The sequence below is a fragment of the Anas acuta genome, chromosome Z (genome assembly GCF_963932015.1).
Source record: "Anas acuta chromosome Z, bAnaAcu1.1, whole genome shotgun sequence".
Classification (NCBI taxonomy): Eukaryota; Metazoa; Chordata; class Aves; order Anseriformes; family Anatidae; genus Anas; species Anas acuta.
Window position 1 is genome coordinate 5,896,248 of NC_089017.1, and position 22,412 is coordinate 5,918,659.

At 57.3% G+C, this 22,412-nt stretch overlaps 3 protein-coding genes across 5 annotated transcripts in view; 1 reads left to right on the forward strand and 2 right to left on the reverse strand.

The window, feature by feature from the left end:
- The window catches only part of LOC137848678 (uncharacterized), a 29,338-nt gene extending 25,095 nt beyond the window's left edge, over positions 1 to 4,243 (reverse strand). Inside the window, exons 1-6 of one of the 2 annotated variants that reach the window (XM_068668024.1) lie at positions 4,082 to 4,240; positions 2,292 to 2,507; positions 1,679 to 1,921; positions 1,195 to 1,431; positions 537 to 779; positions 53 to 295 (exon numbers count right to left, since the gene is read on the reverse strand). In XM_068668024.1, coding sequence (XP_068524125.1) covers positions 53 to 295; positions 537 to 779; positions 1,195 to 1,431; positions 1,679 to 1,921; positions 2,292 to 2,507; positions 4,082 to 4,175 — 1,276 coding nt within the window. In that variant the 5' untranslated portion in view covers positions 4,176 to 4,240. Of the gene's footprint in view, positions 1 to 52; positions 296 to 536; positions 780 to 1,194; positions 1,432 to 1,678; positions 1,922 to 2,291; positions 2,508 to 4,081 lie in introns of both variants that reach the window. The other variant, XM_068668025.1, reaches the window with a different exon arrangement.
- Positions 4,244 to 7,338: 3,095 nt separating this feature from the next.
- Positions 7,339 to 21,514, reverse strand: LOC137848680 (uncharacterized). Of its 2 annotated transcripts, XM_068668038.1 has the most exons (14): positions 20,582 to 21,512; positions 13,979 to 14,221; positions 12,958 to 13,248; positions 12,759 to 12,856; positions 12,438 to 12,630; positions 11,247 to 11,489; positions 10,761 to 10,997; positions 10,033 to 10,323; positions 9,834 to 9,931; positions 9,513 to 9,705; positions 9,028 to 9,136; positions 8,277 to 8,323; positions 8,059 to 8,130; positions 7,339 to 7,876 (listed from the first exon to the last, which is right to left on the reverse strand). In XM_068668038.1, the coding sequence occupies exons 2-14, from the start codon at positions 14,217 to 14,219 to the stop codon at positions 7,764 to 7,766; spliced, it is 2,226 nt and encodes a 741-aa protein (XP_068524139.1). In that variant the 5' UTR covers positions 14,220 to 14,221; positions 20,582 to 21,512; the 3' UTR covers positions 7,339 to 7,763. The 2 variants fall into 2 exon arrangements, with proteins under 2 accessions (XP_068524139.1, XP_068524138.1); XM_068668037.1 differs by lacking the exon at positions 7,339 to 7,876 and having other exon boundaries at positions 7,886 to 8,130; positions 20,582 to 21,514.
- TESK1 (testis associated actin remodelling kinase 1) overlaps positions 19,318 to 22,412 on the forward strand; it is an 11,636-nt gene continuing 8,541 nt past the window's right edge. The window contains exon 1 of the mRNA XM_068668039.1: positions 19,318 to 19,596. Coding sequence (XP_068524140.1) covers positions 19,333 to 19,596 — 264 coding nt within the window. The 5' untranslated portion in view covers positions 19,318 to 19,332. The remainder of the gene's footprint in view (positions 19,597 to 22,412) is intronic.

A 22,412-nucleotide genomic window follows, 5' to 3' on the forward strand; every position in this document is an offset into this window, starting at 1 on the left:
TATATTCCCCGGCACGCAGAGGCCCCAGGAGAGCTCCTGGCACCTCTCTTACCCACACACTGCACCATGGAGCGAATGCGGGTCCAGGCACCTCCTGAGCCCTTTCCCATCCAAACTTCTCTGTACACAGGCTTCCCAGCGCTGATGGGCTGGTCTTCTCTTGAACATTTGATGTGGGTGAAAGATGGCTCGAAACCCTCGGGGCAGCTCAGCGTCACTTCTTCATTCTCCTTGTACTCCTCCTGGTCTGGTGCCAGACGGAGCCTTGGGTCCCACGAGGGCTTTCGGCACGTTTCTGGCAGAGGCAAAAGCAGGTGAGTGGCAGTGGGGGTGGGGCTGCCCAGGGGTGGGTGAGGCTGGGCCACCATTTCCTTGGGCACTGGTCTCAGGCATCAAAACCAGGGAGACCGAGGGATGCGCTCAGGTATGGGGAGCATGGCCCAGGACACGGTGGGGATGTGGGAAAGCAGAGAGGCATGGAGGGTAGGACTGGATGACAGGGCTGCAGAGAAGGTAATTCCTGCCAACCCACGTACCAAGGCACTCCACAGGCCCCTCAATGGGAATCCAGACACCTGTGCTCTTCCTCCCCAGCCAGGTAGTTCTGTCTACAAATCCAGAATGTTCTGCTGTCTGCACTCCCCCTGCACATCTGATGTGGGTGAAGGACGGCTTGAAACCCTCGGGGCAGCTCAGCGTCACTTCTGCGTTCTCCTTGTAGACCTCCTGCTCTGGTGCCAGACGGAGCCTTGGGTCCCACAAGGGCTTCTGGCATGTTCCTGGGTGAGGCAAAAGTGGATTTAGTTGGGGTGTGGGTGCTGAGGTGGGGCAGGGTACCACCAGCTATCGGCAACCACCAGCAGTCCCTCCAGACACCAAAAGGGAGACAGAAGGAGAGCCGTCCATGTGCCATGACGTGCCCCCCAGCAAGCCTTGCTGGGAGGGAGGGGGCTCCCCTTGTCACTTGCCCACAAAATCCCTTCTCCACCCCATTTCCATGCTCGTTCTTTGCCCCCCACCACATCCTACGGCCGGCAGCTTCCCAGGACAATCCCACCTGCAGCAGGAGACCCCCTGCAGCCGCTCTCTGGAGCTGACCCCAAGCCCAGCTCAGGCTGCCCTTCACCTCGCCGTGCCCTGGCACCAGAGGAGCCGCAGGGCTCCAGGTGAGGCACCTCCTGTCACCCCACTTACTGATGCACGTAGTGGGGCTCTGAATGGGGACCCATTGCCCCAACTCGTTTTTCTGTGTCCAGGTGCCCTTGTGCTCCCCTGTAGCCACAGCCTGAGGTATCCATGCGCATTTAGCCTGCTGGAAGGGGGGCTGGAAACCCTCTGGGCAGCTCAGTGTCACTTCTTCGCCCTCATTATAAACCTTGCGCTCTGGTGCCAGACGAATGTCAGCGTCCCACTGGGGCCTCGAGCATTTTACTGTCAAAGGCAAATTTGTGTGAGAGTTGGGGGGGATATGCAGGAGGCTCGGGGAGGCCAGAACCAAGGCCGTGAGGAAACCCGAGGGGTGCTGAGCCCAGGACAGCAGCGTCACAAGGAGCAGTGGGGAAGGAGGGTGCTCTGAGGGGGAAGCTCCTCAGCAGCCAGCAGGGCACCGCAGCGCCAAGCAGGGGCTGGGGCGGGAGTGTGAGGGCAGAGAGGGGACGGGGAGAGCTGCCCCGCATACCCACGCACGCTACGGGCTCCTCAATGCGGGTCCAGGCACCTCTGCTTCTCCTCCCCCACCAGCTGTCCCCATAGACAGGTTCTCCTGAAGTCACTCCTTGAAATTCCCTCACACATTTGGCGCTGGTGAAGGAGGGCTTGACAACTCCAGGGCAAGACAGCCTCAGTTCCTCATTCAGTGTGTAGCTGCCTTTCCTTGGGACGAGCACGACCCTTCTGTCCCATTGGGGTTTCTGGCATGTTCCTGCAGGGGAGAAAGCGAGACAGTCCTCCTTGGGGACGGGGTGGTGGGGCAGGAGGGGGCTGAGGTTGGGCCATGACTGCCTGCGGGGTCATCTGTCAGCAGAGCCCCTGGGTGCGGGACAGGAGCCCTGCGGGGCTGTGAGGTGCTCAGAGCAGCAGGGCTGAGGGCAGGATCTGGCCACAGCTCAGGCAGGGCAGAGGCAAGGCCGGGCCCCACTGGGGGCTCCTGTCCCGGCCCAGCTCGGGGGCTGCTCCCGGCCGGGGCCATCCCAGAGCCGAGCCCGAGGCATCCCACGGGCACGGTGAGACGCCAGGGGCCCTGCTGACGGAGAGGAGCCCGCGGCAGGGGAGAGCTGCTGCCCCCGACTTACCTGTGCAGGCCCAGTACATTTCAATGTTATGCCACCTTCCCCACTTGTCCTTCACCTCCCAGGCATGTCCCCAGAAGATCCATGCAACACATCTGATCACAGCGAGAGGAGGATAATCCTCAGTGAGGCAGCTCAGTGTCAGCTCCTCCCCGTTATCATAAGATGTCTTCTCTGGGACAAAGCGAAGGCTTGAGTCCCACTCAGGCTTCGGGCAAACTGCAGAGAGAAGAAGGAGAGCGTGTCAGTGGGATGGGAAGAGCCAAAGCTGATGGACCTCTCCAGGGGTTTGTGCCTCGTTGCAGGGCACATCCCGGCAGAGGCAGGGGTAACGCTGCACAGCACGTGGGGCTGGCCCCTTCCTCCAGGCTGGAGCTCCGGGAGTGCTCCGAGAGAGCAGGGAAAGGAGCACTGGGCTTCCAGCCCTGGAGGGATTCACAGCATGCCCGAGCACGGAGGCACTCAGAGACACACACCGGGGCCATGCAGAGAGCTGCCCATAGGCCCCAGACACAATAAAGCGTCCAGGTGAAGCTTCAGCGAGGCCAACACGGTGCAGGAGGGCAGCTGGCAGGCTTTGAGCAGCAGGAGGTGAGGTTGGTGTTTCGGGAAGCTGTGCTGTGGAGCGGGAAGTGGCAGCACGGGGCAGCATGCAGCTCACAGCCGGGGTGTGCGGCCCCACGGGGCTCCTCCACGGCCTCCCTTGGGCTTTCGCTGCCCCAGGATTACAGGTGTTGAGGAAAGCTCTGAGAGAGCCGTGCAGAAGGACGGCCGGGGGACAATAGGACAAAGGGACAATGCCGCCTGCTCAGCGCAGGGAGCAGCGCTGCGCCACACGCCCCGACCACATCCTCTGCCGGCAGCGTTGGCACCGCGCACGCAGCGCTGCCTCCTCCCCAGTGCTGGGACGCAGATTTGTCATCTGGCTTCCTCAGCGCGCCCCCAGAACCCTGCCCGCCACCCCCACTCCTTCGCTCCCAGCCGCATCGCCTTGCCTGCGGCTCTTCAGGTAGCGGAGCTCAGAGCTGGGGCACGCGCGAGGCTGGCCCAGAGGATTTGGCACACGGGAGCTCTGCTGAATGGGGACAGCCTCCTAATAGGAACATAATTGGAAATGCCTATGATTCCTGCAGTCAGCAGCCTACACTTCTGGTATGTAGATAAGGAGCACTTCCCTATTCAAGCCTGTCTCAGATCCTTCAGGTCCTACAGAATTTATGCAATGAACTTCCTTAACATGACGTTGGAGAATGATCGCATCTCATGAGTTTCACATCATCTTCTGAACAGAAAAGAATGGATATAAATATATATATGTATATATTCAGTTAGAGAAGGCAAGGGTTGGCCCGTCACACCACGTATCCTGCCCCCAGGGTCTCCAAGAGGCAGCAGGTGTCCCAGCTGGCAAAACTCCTTAGGTGTCCCCCTGGTCTCCAGCCCACAGATCCAATAAGCACCAGCACCAGCACCAGCTCCCCAGCAGAGAGGACATTGCCCTTATCGTCCCAGGAAGGCCACATGCTCAGGCTTTGTCTACATGCCATGCGGTGAGAACCAGACACCTCTTTCTCCCAGGGACACTGCCCCCTCCATGGAGCGTGACAGCCCAGAGCTCACAGAGGCTTTCCCAGCACACTGAGCCTTGCTGCCCTCCATCCCCAAACCCAGCTGCACCTCCAGCCCCTACGATACAGCTGCCATGTGCTGCCGGTGGTAAAAGGCACATCAGACTGGCAAATGAAAGAGGAAAAATTTCTTCTCTTTCAGAGAGAGGAACGGGCATTTCTTACCTGCTTCCCAGGGTGCTACTTGGGCCTTGGGACCAGTATCTTCCTGTGTCTGTATTCCCAGGAAGAAGGTCAAAGCCAGCAACCGCAGGGCCATGCTAGCATCCAATGCCTGGGCACAACTCAGACCTCAGCCCCACTTGCTGCCTCCAGGCACTGAAACTGTATCTGATGGTTTTTCTCAACGGGAAATCACTTTGAACACAAGAGCCTTCCTCTTTGAGGAGGGATCCTCCCATCGGTGTCAGCACTGCTGCCTTTTGCTGCTTTCCTTCCCCAGGGACACCCTGGCACTGGCACTCCCCAGAGCCCCAGCCACCAGGATCCCAGAGCTTCACCCCACAGAGCTCCTTGCTACCAGAGCGCGTTCACCAAACACCACTCACGTTCCTGAGGCTTCTGCCACACGCTTCCCAAAGCCTCTTCATGCACACATGGCTTCTGGAGATGTCACAGGTCACAGCACTTCCCCTCAGTAATCACAGCTGTTTGATGTCTTCCAAGACAGTATTAGGAGATCTGGCAAGAGTCAAGGGTACAAAGGAGAGTGGAACTGCAAGGAATCCTGCAGAGTGTAAAAGAGAGAGCAGAACCAGAGTGTTGCACAACTGATAACACAAATAACTCCTTTGTGTCATCAGAGAGAAAGAAAAAGACATCATTATCCCCAAGCCATAAAGCCTGGATGCAACTACACCGTGATTGCCATGTGCTGTTCTAGGGCCTGCAGCTCCAGGAGGGCAGGCACAGAGGGCAAGAGTCATGGCAATGACAGAGGGAAGGAACTGGCCTCCAGATTCACTGTTCAGAATCAGGTACTCATCTCCGAGGTGGGAGGGGGGGTCTGTGATGAGAGATTACAATATCCTGAAGGCTAGGGTAAAGATGGATGTGGAAGCACTGTTCCCCCAGACCTGCTAGAACAGATGTAGGAGGGTCACCCCCATACAGGGGTGACAGCTCTTACCTTCCTCTGGTCACCGAGCTCATGTCTGGGGTATGACAAGAGGATAGCTCTCACCTGAGGAAGCAACTGGTTCCAAAATGAAACAGGTCTGCTCTTCTCAGGGAGCAGAGTCTCAGACTCAGGGGGGGCAAGGAGTCACGCTTGTTGACGATGCCTGGTGTTAAAAACAGAAGCCAGCTGTGACAGAACGCTGCAGAATGAGAGCAGACTCCAGTGACTGGCAAACAGAACTGCAGATAAAATGCAGCTTAGGTAAACAAGGAACAATCATACTTTTACAGCAAGATGTTCTCCTCAGAGCCATGAGGGCACAAGATCCCAAGTACTAGAAAGTCTGTCAGAGGCAGCTCAGGGCCCACTGCCTATTACAACACGTACGCGTACCAGGACAAATGAGAATACAATACCAGATAAATCCACGGTTCACCTCTTTTTAGTTCACCTGCTTCTTGAACACCATGTGCAATCCTGCACACCCATTTCCAAAAGGATATGGGAAAATAGGGATGTTCAGAGACAGGCGACTGAGCAGGCACCTGGGATGCCTTCTGGATGGGGAGCACCCAGCAAGCCACAGCTCTTCCTGCAGGAAAAAGTAAAAGGGAAGCAGGATATGCCAGCTGTATAAAATGAGGGACTTAGAGAGGAGGGAAAGAGAATGCCTGCCGTTCGATTTTCTCCATAATACTGGGAGGGAGGAGCATTCAAAAGGTGGCAGTTTAGAAACAAAGAAAGGAAAGGGGATCTTTATGCAGTGTCAGGTGAAACTGGAGAACTCTCTGCCAGTGTACAGAGTGCATCCTAAGGCTGTTGTATTATCCAAAAGAGGTTAGACAAGCTCAAGGAAGAAAACACCATCAAAAGCCATTACATGCAAAGATAGCCCCTCTGACTCAGGGAGTCCTTGACCTGCAAACTGCTGGAAGCTGAAAAAATGTCCCTGAGAACTCTTTTTTTTTTTTTTTTTTTTTTTTTTTTAAACTCAGCCCTTGACTCCCATGACCTGTCCCTTCTGGGAAGAGGTGCCAGAGCCACATGCCCTGGGAATGACCAGCCTCCCCCTGCCTCAGGTCCTTGGCTATCTTTTGGGATGAGCTGTGTGGCTGTCAGGTTGCTTTTATAGCCTGCAGCATATTGCAAGAGGTACACAAGGCTCTTGTGCAAAATTGTTAGGCAAGGATGATGTGCCGATATCTGAAGGGTTTCCTGCTTGCAGTGCCTAGAGACACCTTGTTGCCTGTCAGTCCCACACCAAGCAGGGATTTTCCTATTGCTCCATGTCTCTCTCAAATGTTGGCATTCCCCAAGACTGGCACAACAAACACTGAACCCTCCCACCATAGCTTGTGCCACTTTATTCTCAGACCCACCTCTGCAACCAGAGAACAAGTCAGACCAAGAGACCACAAGAGTCACTTACTTGTGCAGATCTGAGTCAGCGGATGGTGGTAGATGCTAACAGGAGAAACCCCCCAGGCGAGGGACTTCCCAGGGGATGACTTCAATAAAAGTACAGCACAGCAAGCTGGCACTTGGCTGCTCATTTTGGCTGTCAGAAAGGGGAGTGCTCTGTGAGTTGGAAGACATGCAAGAAATGCTTCCTACCATCTGGGATGGCAAATGCAGACAGCCACATCTTGCAGGCTTGGGAGGTGCCACATCAACCCAGGAGACTTGTGGCGTTCCCACAAGGGGAAAAGATCACAACCCAGACCTTGCAGAGGTGCAAGGACAGGGAGACAGCCTCAGCCTTACAATCACAGGGCTGTGCTGCATTAACTGCCAGGGCAGGACTGGAGTCTCAGCACTACTCACCACCACTCACCACGCACACCTGTGCAATGGCCTGCAAGGAGAAGCAAGCATCGGGGTGAAATGATGACATCTGGCTCAAGTGGATTCTTCACAGCAAAGGGAAAAGCTGCTGCACAACAGCAGCTGGGAGAGAAGAGTGAGAACTTGGCAGAGAAACAATCCCACCAAGGCTGCTGACCAAGGGGCAGTGCAGAAGGAGGACAGGAGGTGCTCCTCCCGCATGTCCCTCCCTCCCATCGTGGCTGCATTTTGGGGTACAAAAAGCACATCCCACAGTTTTTCACAGCCCATTCATGACAGCCCGTGTCCCCAATGACAGGAGGAGGACATACAGACATCTCAGCCTACCCACAGAGCTGGAGAAGACGGCGGCGATCGTCCCTGCAAAAGCCTGGGCCAGTCTTCTCTGTGAAGATTCACACAGACACAGCTTTCACACACACAAAAGGGAGGACTCATGGCCAGGTGGATGCCGTAGTGGGGCAGGCAGCCCCCTGCAGACCACACTACTTTATTGGTTGTTTGGATACAACAGAGCAGTTGAGAGGGCAGCAAGCTTGGGCAAAGCTCAGGCAGAGTCCTGGAGTTAGATGGGGATGGGGCTGCAAACCAAAGAGGGGCTGGGAACCCAGTGGGGTGCTTTGGTCTCAAATGACACTTGCAAGCACCAGCTCAGGATGGAATAGCTGAGCCAAAATACTGGAGGACACAATTTTGTGGTTGCAAGCGTTTCATCCCATGCCTTGGGCTGCTCCTGCTCTGTTACAAAGTGTGCAGGAGCTTAATGAGGGATGAAATATGGGGGGTGGGGGACAGTAGCACAGCACAAGCTGTGAGGCCCTGCTTCCAGCTGTGGAGGACCAAGAGGCAATGAAAGTGCCACCAGCACGGATCCGGGGACATTCACCCCATCTTCTCCTCTCCCTCACTGCTTTGTCTGATTCCTGAGGACTCCAGGATGGGCAGGGGCAGGGGCAGGGACAGGGACGGTCGCTCTCCAGCCCGGCCACCTCTACCTGCGGACACCAACAGCACCCAGGGCAGAGGCTGCTGCCAGCCCTCGGCAGAGCTCACGCTGCCACAGCCGTGAGGGTCTGAGACAGGCCGGAGCGCTGGGCACTGCCTGGCACCGCCACGGCCCTTTCCTCGGGTCGCTCTCGACCCTCTGCCCCATACGTGTGTGGGGGCCATCTCCTACCTGCTTCTTCTTCGGCCAGAAACCTCTCCTTGATCACACAGTAGTGGTCCGAGTTTTCATAGGGCTGGAGCTCTGCAGGGGACAAAACAGCCTGAGGGACCCAGGGCTGCAGGAGGAGGAGCAGCGCAGACCCGGGCAGGCAGTGGCACAGGGTCCGTGGGGGTCTCCTGGCAATGACCTGCCCTCCTTATACCCTGGCCCCGCTGCCGTGGCCCTACCTGTGTAATGGTCCTCCTCGGCTTTCCTGGGCAAGGCTTTCCTCCTCCTGGGAAGGCAAAGGGGTGTCCTGAGGCTGGGCAGAGGCTGATGGGGCTGCTGACTTGCAGACCCAGCCAGGAGCCCACCAGCCAAGCCACAGCAGGACCAGCTGCTGCCCTCTCGTGTGAGAAACTAAGTTGTGTTTTTGCAGCAGAGAACTAATTTTCTGTATTCCAAGGTGGTTGTGTAGTCATAACAAGGAGAAATGCTACGTAGATAAGTGGACAGTAGAAGGCCTCGCTGTTCCAAAATAAGGTGGAAAATAAGTTGAGATAAACAGGATGAGCAGTGTGGGAACAGTAAAACAAAGATCACAGGTTTTCAAAACGTAAGAAAGGAGAAATTAAGCAGCTGAAAAAAAGAAAAATGGTTCATATATGGTACAGAGGGGCGTCGAGTAGCTTGTGAACCTTTAGTACTAAGCCAGTGATGAAACAGAGAAGGTGAGCAGGTGTCAGATAAGAGGGAATAAAAGGTTATGATCTGTTTACTGAAATGCACTCCTGATTGACAGGACGCCTGCCATTGCAATCACATATAAAATAACTTCACAGAAGATCCTGTCTGAAGAAAATTATTTGAGATGTTTCTCACACACGGCACCCAGAAAAGGGTGAGAGCAGTGCAGAAAGCCCCCTCTGTCACCAGCCACCCCATTAGCCCATCATGGCCTGAGGCAGAGCAGCGACTCTGAATTCCCTGCCTACTTACCTAGACAGTGCAAACCACAGGATCCCAGCAGACAGCATGACCATCGCTGACAGCACAGCCACCACGGTGACCGCAGTCCATGGCCAGGGGCCTGGAGGCTGCCCTGAAACTAAGCACACAGCCAGCAGTGGGTGCCACAGTCTGTGTGGGTGCCCAAACATTGCCTTGGGGTGTGTGAATGTGTGCGTGCGTGTGTCCAGGCTCTGCAGTCCTGGCTCCATGCAGGGACAGGCAGTGAGGCACAGCCATGTCCTGCCTTCAGGTGAAACAGGCAGGAAGGATCTGGAGCGACAAGAAGTGTCCCATCTCCAGGAAACACCCACAGGGACCAGAAACCTGTCCATTGCAGTCTGGGTAGACTAAGGGCACACAGTCCTAGGGTTGTAGTGCTCTGTCCCCACAATTCTGGGGCCAAGCTGCTACCTTATATGGCACAGGGTGAACAAACAGCAGCCTAAGCAGGACCATAGCACAGAAACCTTTACCTGAGACATAGGCTTGAAATTCCAGGTAGGAAGCATCCCCAGCGCCAGCAGCCGTCAGGCCCTGGACTGTCACCGTGTATTTGCTCCCGGGCATCTGACGAGGTGGCGTGTACTGGGTGACAGAGCTGTTCACTGTCACCTGCTGGAATTCCAGGAAGCTGCCGTCCTGCGCGCTCCTGGCCGTGACGTTCAGCTGCAGGAAGGACAGGAGCTGATGGGGACCCGCACCCGGCTCCCACCCGGCCCCGAGGGGGATGGCAGGGTCCTGATGTCACCACAAACACCCCTCTCCCTGCTGCCTGCATCCCACTCCCCTGGTACCTGGTACCCGAGGATCTCCCCTTTGCAGGAGGGCAGCGCCTGCCACTGCAGCGTCCCCGTGCTGGCATCCAGCCACAGCCGCTCCGGCTTCTCGGGCACTGGAAGCACAGCGAGAGGGGGTCACACAGGGGGACACCCATCTGGGGCTGAGTTTTTGGGGAGAAAAGCAAAGACACCTTGACAGGCAGGGGACACTTACCTGTTGCCTTTGTCCTCAGGAGCCGGGTGAACAGGATGGTGCTGGGGGGCACTGAGATGATGACACTGTAGACAGTGAAGGGCTGCAGAGGCGGACAAGTAAATGTTCCTTTATGGCCGTGCAGCATCTCCTGTGCCGTGACCTCCTCAGCCTCGCAGGGAGGGGAGGAAGGCCCTGCCAGCCTGCACGTGGCCTGCATGCGCTGGCAGGCATCGGGCAGACTGCAGGTCCAGTTCAGTTTGATGCTGGTGGTGGAAACCTCCAAGGTCCCAGGCACGACCTGGAAGGCCTCTGTGAAGGAAGCATTGAAGAGGGTCACTACCTTGCCTTCCCTTCCCAGCCCTGTGCAGGCCTCCCTCACTGCCACGTCCCCAGCAACGAGAGGCCGAGCCCATCCTGCCTTCTCCCCCACGACATTTGGGCACTGCCTGCACTTTCCTCTGGGCCTGGGGTGCTCCCAGACACGCTGGCAGAGGACAAGGCCAGGTGCTTGTGGTCCCTCTAAGTCTCCACCACAGGCCTAGCAGCTGATCTGTGACTGCTCCCTTTCACTCTGACAGGGACAGACACAAACCCTGCTGCATTAGCAGCTCTTTTCTCCACAGCGAACACCCACACCATTCCCGCACCACCCCAAGCACAGGGCCTTGGTGCCTTAGGGCTGTAGGCTGTATCTGGCACCACTTTCCCTGCCTGGGGAGAACAGAGTGGCTGCTTCACTCACTCACCCACACAGGTCATATTCCCCTCTACAGGCTTCCACTGTCCCGTGCTGTCCTTCACAAACCAGCCGATCTGAGGAATCAGGAAGCGTTGCCTTGGGTTGAGTTTCATGCAGGCAACCTCAGGGCTGGATGACCAGTACCCTACAGGGCACGTCAGTGTCAGCGTCTCATTGAGGTTGTAGGAACCACGGTCAGGGGCAAAGAGAATCCTGGTGTCCCACTGGGGCTTCTGGCATTTCACTGCACAGACAAGAGGGGAAAGCATTAGCAGGATAGAGGCAGGACCCACAGAGCTTAACAGGGGACAGGGCAGGACATGTGGGGAAGGGGATCCTGTCTCTGGTCCACTCTGGTGAGGAATGGAGCTCCAGGACACGATATGGGTGAGCCCCAGACATGCACAGGAGCTGCCTCCCGCTGCCTGTGGCAGCTCCTCCTGCTTTCCCTGGCAAGCATGGGCCCCAGAATTGCTCCTGGTGCCTCCCTTACCCATGCACTCCACCTTGGAGCGAATGTGGATCCAGGCACCTCCCGGGTCCTTTCCCAGCCACTCCTCGATGTACACAGGTTTGCCGTGTATGTTGGGCTGCACTTCCCCTGCACATCTGACATGGGTAAAGGGTGGCTGGAAACCCTCGGGGCAGCTCAGCGTCGCTTCTTCGTTCCTATGGTACTCCTCCTGGTCTGGTGACAGACGGAGCCTTGGGTCCCACCAGGGCTTCTGGCATGTTCCTGGGTGAGGCAAAAGTGGGTTTAGTTGGGGTGTGGGTGCTGAGGTGGGGCAGGGTACCGCCAGCTATCGGCAACCACCAGCAATCCCTCCAGACACCAACGGGAGACAGAAGGAGAGCTGTCCATGTGCCATGACGTGCCCCCCAGCAAGCCTTGCTGGGAGGGAGGGGGCTCCCCTTGTCACTTGCCCACAAAATCCCTTCTCCACCCCATTTCCATGCTCGCTCTTTGCCCCCCACCATATCCCACGGCCGGCAGCTTCCCAGGACAATCCCACCTGCAGCAGGAGACCCCCTGCAGCCGCTCTCTGGAGCTGACCCCAAGCCCAGCTCAGGCTGCCCTTCACCTCGCCGTGCCCTGGCACCAGAGGAGCCGCAGGGCTCCAGGTGAGGCACCTCCTGTCACCCCACTTACTGATGCACTTTGTGGGGCCCTTAATTGCAAATTCAGGTACTTAAACTGTTTTTCCTTGTCCAGGTGCAAGGCAATCACACCCTGCACAACAAAAAGGTGGGCACTGTTATTGTTGCCCAGATAAAAGGTCCAAGTGTGCACTCACAGAAGGATAGATACCATACTGCAATTACTTTGTTCAGGGAAAGTAATAAAACCCTCTGCCTCCTGCAGGAGCTACAGAATAGCATGGTAACCAAGCCCTACATGCATGCCTTGCTGCCTCTGATGCCACAACTCACAGATAAAAAGAACAGATATTCATTTTCTGACCTGTCTTCCTAGCACAACCTCTGATTCCTGCAGACTCCTCATATGCTCCCTGCTGTTGCCAGAATTAGATGTCAGAGAGGGGCCAGCTCTGCTAGTGCAAACCCAAGCAGGGACTGAAGCAATGCCACAGAGGCATCCTCTGGGGCCAGGACACTATCTTGTATGGCACAGGGTGGACAGACAGACACCAGACTAACAGGCCCATAGCACAGAAACCTTTACCCAAGACACTGGGTTGAAATTCCAGGTAGGATGCATGCCCGGCACCAGCAGCCGTCAGGCCCTGGACTGTCACTGTGTACTTGCTCCCGGGCATCTGACGAGGTGGCGTGTACTGGGTGACAGAGCTGTTCACTGTCACCTGCTGGAATTCCAGGAAGCTGCCGTCCTGCGCGCTCCTGGCCGTGACGTTCAGCTGCAGGAAGGACAGGAGCTGATGGGGACCCGCACCTGGCTCCCACCCGGCCCCGAGGGGGACGGCAGGGTCCTGATGTCACCACAAACACCCCTCTCCCTGCTGCCTGCATCCCACTCCCCTGGTACCTGGTACCCGAGGATCTCCCCTTTGCAGGAGGGCAGCGCCTGCCACCGCAGTGTCCCCGTGCTCGCATCCAGCCACAGCCGCTCTGGCTTCTCGGGCACTGGAAGCACAGCGAGACAGAGTCATGCACAGGGACACCCACCTGGGGCCGAGATTTTGGGGAGAAAAGCAAAAGTACCTTGACAGGCAGGGGACACTTACCTGTTGCCTTTGTTCTCAGGAGTCTTGAGAACAGGATGGTGCTGGCAGGCACTGAGATGGTGATGCTGTAGAAAGTGTAGGGCTGCAGGTGGTTGCAGGTAAATGTTCCATTCTGGCCGTGCAGTGTTTCCTTTGCCGTGACCTCCTCAGCCTCACAGGACGGGGAGGAAGGCCCTGCCAGCCTGCACGTGGCCTGCATGCGCTGGCAGGCATCGGGCAGACTGCAGGTCCAGTTCAGTTTGATGCTGGTGGTGGAAACCTCCAAGGTCCCAGGCACGACCTGGAAGGCCTCTGTGAAGGAAGCATTGAAGAGGGTCACTGCCTTGCCTTCCCTTCCCAGCCCTGTGCAGACCTCCCTCACCCTCACCCTTCTCTCACTGCCATGTCCCCCCCACACCTAGTGTCCGAGCCCATCCTGCCTTCTCCCACACAACATTCGAGCACTGCCTACAGTTTCCTCTGGCTCTGGACCACTCCTCAGCACACTACAGGTGCTGCAGTGTCTGGAGAAGATTTGGGTTGGAAGGGAAATTTTTAGACCCTGTAGTCCACCCTGCTGCCACTGGCAGGGACATCTTTCACTAGCTCAAAGCCCCATCCAACCCAGCTTCAAACACATCCATTGATGAGGCATCCGCAACTTCTCTGGGCTGTCTTGCCAGTTTCGAGTGTCTTGCTACCCTCTTTGTATATTTCTTTTTTTGTGCGTGTGTGTCTGGGCACACACAAGGGGCTCTTAAGATGCACAAAGCTAGCACAGAGATGGATGGATCAGCATCTGATCCCAGGATCCTGTGGGATCCATTAAGAGGCCAAGGCTATTTCATGCCTTAGGAATTGCCCCACAAAGGCAGCAAGGTGAAGCACTCAGGGGGCATCCATCAGGACACTTCGACAGCTTTGGCCGTGCATGGAGCTGCCCCTGCTGGCTGACTGCAGAGTGGCAGAGAAATACCCCCTTCCCCTCCCACCTTGTCCCCACTCTCCTGGCACCCAGGATGGCTCCTGGTGCCTCCCTTACCCATGCACTCCACCTTGGAGCGAATTCGGATCCAGGCACCTCCTGTGCCCTTTCCCAGCCACCCCTCGATGTACGTAGGTTTGCCGTGAATGTTGGGCTGCACCTCCCCTGCACATCTGACGTGGGTGAAGGGCGGCTGGAAAATCTTGGGGCAGCTCAGCGTCACTTCTTCGTTCTGGCTGTATTCCTCCTGGTCTGGTGCCAGACGGAGCCTGGGGTCCCACAAGGGCCTTTGGCACATTTCTGGCAGAGGGAAAAGTGGGTTTAGGTGGTGCAGGAGGTGCTGAGGCACAGCAGTGGCTGAGGAAGCACTAGAGATGTCTTTTGGGTCCCAAACAGAGAGGGGAAGGTCTTGCATCTGTCATGGTGTCACACCTCAGCCAGGACAAAAGGCAGAAGCCCGGCCTTCTGCTGACAAGGCACAACTGACCACAAAGCCTCAAGATGAACCCATCCAGCTCCTCTGCCTCCCAGCTGACACTGTCCACGGGGACAAAAGCATCCAGGTCCTCCTGGACAGCCGTGTCACGGAGCCACCAGCCCAGGGCAGTGGGATCAGGGCACTGCAGGACTGTGCTTACAGAGGTGCAGGTGGTCTTCTCGTTACAAAAGCTCTGGGTGCCCCTGGAAATGCATCTGGGGGACCGGTGGGCTGTAGTCCCCAGTGCAGCTCAGCTGGATCAGCTTGCTCAAGGCATAGCTGGTCTGGCCAGGGGTAAACTGCAGCCTGGGGTCCCTGTCGGAGGGAGCTTTGCATCCTCCTGAAGGAGGGAGAGCCCAGGGGATCACAGGGCGATGGCAGTGTCCTCAGGTGTGAGCAGGTCCCATCCAGAGGGCTGCTGGTCCTCCTTATTCAGAGCTGAGCACCTCCCAGGATGAGGCCCCTAATCCCCACTTGCATCCCCAGGCCTCACAGCCCACTCAGTGCACCCACCCTTTTCCGTGTGTTTCACCCAAAATGAGCCCGTCTTGCCCTACCTCACCCAGCTTCCCTTCCCTTGTGGCGGATTCTCACACCCTGCTCCTTCGTATGTGTTATCCAGGTGGGAAACCTCATCCCCTTCAGCTGGATCCCAGTGCCCTCACACCAGACAGCCAAAAATCTTGACAGACCTCACACCTCTCACTCGTCCATCTGCCTAAACCTTGTCCATCGCTGCAAGAGCAGCATCGCTCCAGCCACCAGAGATGGTTAGCATGATTCACACCCCATAGGACAGCTTGGCAGGCCACTTCTGCTCACATTTCCCTGCAGAGATAATGACTCATGCCCTGGGCTCCCCATCCCCTGCTGCAAAGAGCAGCAATTCCTGCCATGCCACAGGGGGAGCTTGGCAGGTACCCCCAGCCCAAGGGTACAGCACATGAGAGCCTAGCAGAGGGATGCCCCTAGCCCTCCTGCTGTGGAAAAAGAATAAAAAAAATAGAAAAAAAAATAGAAAAAAATGTTTGAAGGACAATCCCACCAAAATACAGACTGGACAACCACGGGGACTGGAGAGAGAACGAGTGTCCCAGCCAGCACAGGGCTGGGTCTCGCGGCTCCCCAGGTCTTTGCTGGGCACTAGCACCCATGTCTACAGCAATGGGCGATTTTTTTGCTATTATCACCCCGGAAAGGCCATGTGCTCAGGCTTCCCCTGCCCAACACACAGTGAGAACCAGCCACCTCCTGCTCCCAGACGTGCTGCCCACCCCACGGAAGCACGGAGGGGGCTGTAGTGTGGAGGCATTCCCAGCACACTGGGGATTGCTGCCCTACATCCCCAAAATACAGCTTCACCCCACCACAGCCTGACTGATGCCCGAGTGGCTCAGGACCAGTACGGATACTGGGTTTAGTCCTCTCCAGCACAGCCACCATGTGCCAAGCAGTGGAAAGCCGCAAGGACGACTTGCAGGGAGACGAGCAGCAAAAGCTTCCCTTGAAAAGAGAGGAGCAGCCAGCCCTTACCTGCATCCCTGGCTCCTCGTCGGGCTCGGGCAGCAGGATCTCTCTGTTCCTGTGTCCCCAGCAGAGGGCTGAGGACCAGCAGAAAGCCCAGAGCCAGCCCTGGCAGGGCCATGGTGCTGCCCAGCACAGGGCAGGACCACAGCCGGAGCCCCACTGATGGGGAAAGGTGTCTGCGTGACCAAGCACCGGAGGGAGAGGTGCAGACGGAGAAATGAAACAGACACCAAGGGAAATCATGCCTGGCGTGAGGAGCTTCCCCTTTGGGCAGCCAGCACCCACAGACCCGCTCCTCGCTCACACGCACTGGTGTCTCAGGGGTACCTCGGTCCATCCGCTCCCATGGCTCCTCCAAAGCCTCCCCGGAGCCACTCTGCTGCCCCAGGGAAGCACACGAAGGGTGTGCAGTACTGGGGGCAAGGGGGTCTTCCTGGAGCCAGGTGGAGAAGATTGTCCTGGGCTAATTCAGGCTTTTGGGTAGGTTAGGAAACTCCCTCATCTTGGCCCATAACCCCAAAGCTGGATAATTCAGACTCCCCAGGCCTCCTCCCAGACATCACCAAGCTCTTCCCTGAGCCCCCTTCCAGGGCACTCGCTGCTGCCAGGCTTCCCCTGCTGCTGCAGCTCTCCTGAGCAGCCCCTTCCCAGCCCCGCAGAGATCTTCACCACCCCACTGATGTATTTCTTTTCCTTTTCCCTGCCCTGAGATGCAGTCTGAACTGGTCCTCCTTTTCCTTAGAAATTCATCCTTTTTTGTTATTGTTATTTTTATTTTTTTTTCAGTGTATAACAGGCAGTAGAAAAACGCTGAGGACCTGCTGAAAGCCACAGCACGCAGCCACATGTCTGGCCCCTGCACAGTGTAACATCAGAGCTGCTAAACCGACTGATGATGCCTTATTTCGCCGGGATCCCTACGGGGTTCAAGCAGGAGATGGTTTCCAAGGGACTGCTGAGTCACACAGCAGTTCACAAGTGCGTGATTTATGGGAGCTGATGAGCTCCAGATCCATGAGACCACCCTCTGGGCCTGTGATGGCTGGGCTGCTAGTCCTCCACATGCACTGCCCTCGCCCTTGCCATGGGAGTAAATCTCACTGACTCATCTCAATATCTCTCAGATGCTTTCTACTACAGATTTCCTGCTGTAGCATTCAGAGAGTGTGTATTTTTTATTTTATTTTTTTCCAGTAATAGAGCTACCCAGCCACATAACCTCCCTTCAATTGGGGTGAGACCTCGGGAGTTTTGATTTGACCATCATGAACATGATTGATGGGCCGTTTCCCGAAGGTTTGGTTCAGTTATCAATGAACTAACAGCACTCGAACCATCGGATTGATAGGGGGAAAAACCCAAACCACCTACAATTTACAGCCAGTTTTACTTCTGACGGGGAAGAGCATTTAGGCCCCCAAACCACCCACAGAACCACAGAGAAAAGAGAAGTAGCTGTGGCTTTTGGAGATCCGGCTTTGTGGAAAACACTGCTAACACATCCACCACATTCTCCTACAGTAAACTCTATTTCCCATGTCATGCTCATCCTCCTGGCATCCCCTGGACCCGCTCTAACAGCCCCACATCCTTCTTGTGCTGGGGACCCAGACCTGAACACGGCACTCCAGGTGGGAGCAGAGGGGCACAATCCCCTCCCTCCACCTGTGCCTTCTGGGCTGCTGGCTCGTGTCGAGCTTTTTGTCCTCCAGAGCCCCCAGGTCTTTCTCTGCAGGGCTGCTCTCACTGGCTTCTTCTCCCAGCCTGTGCTCACGTCTGGGACTGCCCCAGCCCAGGTGCAGCACCTTGCACTTGGACTTGTTGAACCTCATTAGGTTTACGTGGTCCCACTGCTCAGGTTTGTCCAGGTCCCTCTGGATGGTTTCCCTTCCTTCTGTTGAGTCAACTGCAGCACTCAGCGTGGTGTCATCTGCGAACTTGCTGAGGGTGCACCTCATCTATATCATTGCTCAAGATATTCTAAACAGCATTAGCCCCAAGACAGACCCCTAGGGTTCATTGCAGTCTCCACCTGGACATAGAGCCATTGACCACCAGAACTTTTGAAATATGATGGAGAGAGGCTCGGCAACTCCATCAGCCAGTTCCCTCAGGACCTTGGGATCCGTGCCATCAGGCCCCACAGACTTGTACCTCTTCAGTTTCACCAGGTGGTCTCCAGCCTGCTCTTCACTTACACCAGGAGGAACTTTTCTCCCCCAGCCCTCACCTGCAGACCAGGGGCTGGAGGGATGTGGGAAGCTTGACTGGCAGTGACGGCTGAGGCAAAGAACCTGCTGAGCACCTCAGCCTTCTCCAGGCCTGTTGTTACCCGTTCTCCCTTCTCGTCCATCTCACACACACTCTCCTTGGCCTTCCTTTTCTGGCCAATGTACCTACAGATCCCTTCTTGTTATTCTTTGCATCCCTTGCCAAGCTCAGTTCCACCTCTGCCGTGGCTTTCCTGATGTATCCAAACATATCCTTTCCCTGCGTATCCAGACAGCAGCCCCGTGCTCTTCCCAGGCCACACGTCCCTGCTTCCCCTGCCTGTGCATTTCCTTTCCACACCTCCAGACTTTGGCAGAAGGAGGGTTGGGGGATCCCCACAAGTGCCGGGGTGCAAAGAAATCCCTCCAGCACCCTCTGTCCAGGGGTGGAAGCCGGACCTTCTGCCAGCTCAGCACCTTTCCCTTCACGCTGCAGCTCGCTCCCATCTGGCTGTGCACTTGCTGACCACCCCAAAAGATATTTTTAGCCCCAAAATCGGACGTAAGCATTTTGCAGCCGGGAGCAGGGTGAGGTAAGGCAGGAGGGGCGTGGGTTTGAAGGAGATGTGCTCAGAAATTGGGTTTCCAGCTCCGAGCAGCTCCACATCTGTCCCAGCCCTTCCTGCTCCCCTCCCTGGGGCCGCCCGCAGCTCGTCCCACCCTGGTTCTTGGACAGGCAACACGGATAAACCCTGGAGGTGGGGAAATGTGAGATGGTCTCCCTTCTCGCATTCCTCAGGCCTCTGTGCTGCTCCCCCCAAAACGCTCCACCCATCGCCCCACACATCACAGCTCGCCTTCCTCGGCAGCTGATGGACTGCATGTGTTTGGCGGAGCCTCTCCTTCCACACATGGGGCTTAAATAAAGGGCTTGGCATTTCCCCTTTTCGGTTCTCAGCCTGCACAGCTTCCAGAGGAAAGCCAATCCTGTGCCACCCAGGGTAGCCGGGAACAGAGAAGTGCCCAAAATATCCCGAGCCCGGGAGGAGCCGGATGAATAGGGGCGAAAAAGCCACGCAGCTGTTTCCCCATGAACTGGAGCCAGTGGCCTGGCGGAGGGGGAAGGTGGCACAGCTGCTGGAGCAAACTGGGCTTCTGTGGGGTGCACAACGCTTCGTCCTGCCTGCCCTGCACCGATGGAGCCTTGGAGGTGGCCGTCACCTTGCCACCAGCAAGATCCAAGCTGGAAGAGCCCCTTCCTGAGCCAGCCGTGTGCTGGCTGTGGGGTTGCCATCATCACGGGTGTATCTGCGCCTCCTTTCACCACTTTCTTCCATTTGAGCAGCCGGGGAGCCTGCTGTTTTTTTCCCCTCGCCTTCAGGACGGGTCGGGATGCCTGGCCGCGTTGTGTGAGCTTGTTCCCCACAAAGGAGAAGGAGAGAGAAGGGCACGGTGTCCTGGTAGGTCGGTGCAAGTGGTGAGCATGGCACGGTGCCCAGGGAGCAGCTGCCCTTTGTTGTATAAATACGTGCACAAAGCCACGTGTGCTTCCAGCCCGGGATCCAGCCAGGATCCCTGCTGGGAGACTGGGGAGGGAAGGCTGGTGCTGGACACAGCGGAGCTCAAGCCTCAAATCTCTGGAGGAGTTAAGAGGAGGGTGCCTCTCACCCCTGGGGATTTTGGCAGGATGTTGCCTGTGATGGTTCTCTGTGAGAGTCCAGGCTCCAGGGCACCCCCGCAGGGAATGTCCCCACCAACAAGCCCTCGCCGTGCATCACGGCGTGACTTACAGCCCGTGTCAGGACTGGTGGTGACACACGGCTCACCCACAGCCCGCAGCTCCAGGTCCCTCCTGGCTGCCAGCACCCCAGGAGACCAGTTCACCCAGCGCTGGCGCAACCAGCCACCACACAGCCAGGCAGGGTGGGGTGACCGGCCACCCTCACACGGCTGGGCAGAAAGTAGGACACCGTAATCAAGGTGATTAATGGCTTGGGGTGGCATGGGAACAGCTCAGCACCCTGCTGGGGCCACCGGTTCGAGGTGGCACCGTCCCCACCTGCCCCAACTCCTCACCGCTGGCCTGGGTTTGTCCTGCAGGGCTGCGGGCAGGCTCTGTGCTGAGCCACGCACACTCTCCCCGGCCTTTCCCTGCTCCCCGCAGCGACGCCAAGCCCGGCAGGATCAAAGGGCCAAGCCCCACGGAGCCTCCCAGCCCTGCTCCCCTGCAGCTGGCAGCGCAGGTCGGCCAGCACAGGGCTGGGCAGCTCTGATGTGTCCCCACGCTGCCCAGCAGCTCCAGCTCCTCAGCATCTCTGCTCCTGACACACGTCCAGAGAGCCACAAGCATTTTGGGGATGCTGCGCTGTGGTTATTAGCGTGGCACACGTTGGGAGATCAGCCTCTCAGGAGGGGGAGATGCTGGAGGTGGTCGTGTGCTCCTACCTGCCTGGCACAAGGTGACCAGCTCCCGGTGAGCAGTGAAGCTTCTCTGCAGTGCTGGATCACTGCAAGGACGTGGTTGTGCTTACACGGCTGCGTGTCACCTCGCCAAGGTCACAGGGCAGCTTGTCCTTTCTTTTCAGAGCGTTGGGCTGGATTTCTTCATATATATATGAAGAAATATTATTATTTTTCCCCACCATTCCCTGTGTTTGCAAACACACAGCCCTAAGTGCTCCCACTGGGTACCCACCCAGCCAGACTCAGAGTTTCTCAGCCCCCTGGCACCCCATCGTACATCTTGGCAGGGCTCATGTGAGCAACCTTGAATCACTGCCCACCGATAAGATTTGGGCTGGGATGCAGATGCTGCCCCCAAAAACCCACAAACGCCGTGATACCGGCACCCAGGTGTGAGCAGCATCAGCAGGAAACAAGAGGAGGGGGTGAGCCAACGCTGCCGGCTGCTGTGCTGACTCTGCTCGCAGAAAATTACCGATACAACAAATATTTGGCCTTCATCCTTGCAGCTGGAGGGCCGGGGAGCAGGGCAGCACTGCGCCTGCACAGCGGGGACCGCGGCAGCCCCTGCTCGCAGCCGGAGGCGGAACGCTGCAGCTCGCAGCCACGGCGCTGGGCGCCGAGCACGGGGACAGGCAGAGCTCTGGGAAATGTAGTCCTGCTGCGTCACCTGCCCTGGGTGCTGCTGGGCACGGCCTGGCTGCACGTGGGTGGCCCCCTCGAAAGCAGGGAGCTGGGGAAAAGGAGGGGAAGCAGCGGGTTGGGAGGGCTGCAGAGTGTGGGCAGAGGGGACAGGGGGAGGAGAGGACACTGGGGCTGACTGAATCAGGAGATGCTCCCCTGTCCTGCGCACCCTGGGTCTGCACCTCCAGGCTGGAAATCCCTCCCGTGCAGCCTCCCAGGACCTCTCCCCACAGCAGCCCCAGCAGGCAGGGCAGGGGGAGGCATTTGCTGAGCCCTCAGCCTTCTCCCTGAGAAGGGCAAAGAGGACACAGCCCCCCAGCCCCCCTCCTCTACCCTGTGGCTCCACAGGGGAGCTAAGCACAGCCAGGGAGCCCCTCTTGCTCTTCTAGCCAGGGCTTGAGGGGCTTAATTCAGGCTTTGCAGCAGGCTCAGCCCAGCCAGGCTTTGCACTGGAGGGCACCTGATGGCACCACTGGAGGGCTGGTGGCCCTGGGGACCCGGGCTCACCACTGCTGTGCCAGGCAGGAGCAGATCGGGGTGGAAATGGCACAGAAGAGTTACCAGCACTGATGAGAGAAGGGACCATAAATCCTGCAGCAACAATTTCCACAGCCAGGGCTGTCTCCGGGGCTTTCATTTATTCGTTACAGCTTAATTGGATGTGAACTCAGCCACTTGTAAGCAGCAGGAGCCCGGAACGGGCTGCGGTCCTGTGAGCTTCTCTCTCTGAGATGCCTCTCCGGGCCTCTCCATCACTGCCTTGGCCCTGCTGGGGCTGCTGCTCGCCTGTGCTGAAGGGAAGGGAAGGGATGGGGAGGCCTGGCTGGTTTTGCTCCTCCGAGCAGCTCCCTCCTCCACCGAGGAGCTGCTCCCACTGCAAAGAGATCAGAAGCTCGGCTCCCCTGCCCTAGGTTGTCCTCCCCTCCTGGGATAAGGAAGAAAACCCTGTGTTTGTTGTACCTGGAGCCAAGCACTGGCCAAAATGCCATGCTGGGGGACACCCCGTGGGGCTGCGCTCCCAGGAGGGGCTGGGGCAGGCAGGCAGCTGGAACAGAGCACGGGCAGCCCGGCTGCATGAAGGACCGTGCAAATCACCCACGGAGCAGGGAAAAAAGAGCAGTAAGGAGGA

Coding starts and splice junctions, on each gene's coding strand:
- LOC137848680 (XM_068668037.1), bottom strand. CDS start 14,219: ATGTGCCAAAGGCCCTTGTGGGACCCCAGGCTCCGTCTGGCACCAGAC. Junction 10,998..11,246: donor CTCCAAGGTGGAGTGCATGG/GTAAGGGAGGCA, acceptor TTGTCTGTGCAG/TGAAATGCCAGAAGCCCCAG. Junction 8,131..8,276: donor CGAGGAGGACCATTACACAG/GTAGGGCCACGG, acceptor TGTCCCCTGCAG/AGCTCCAGCCCTATGAAAAC.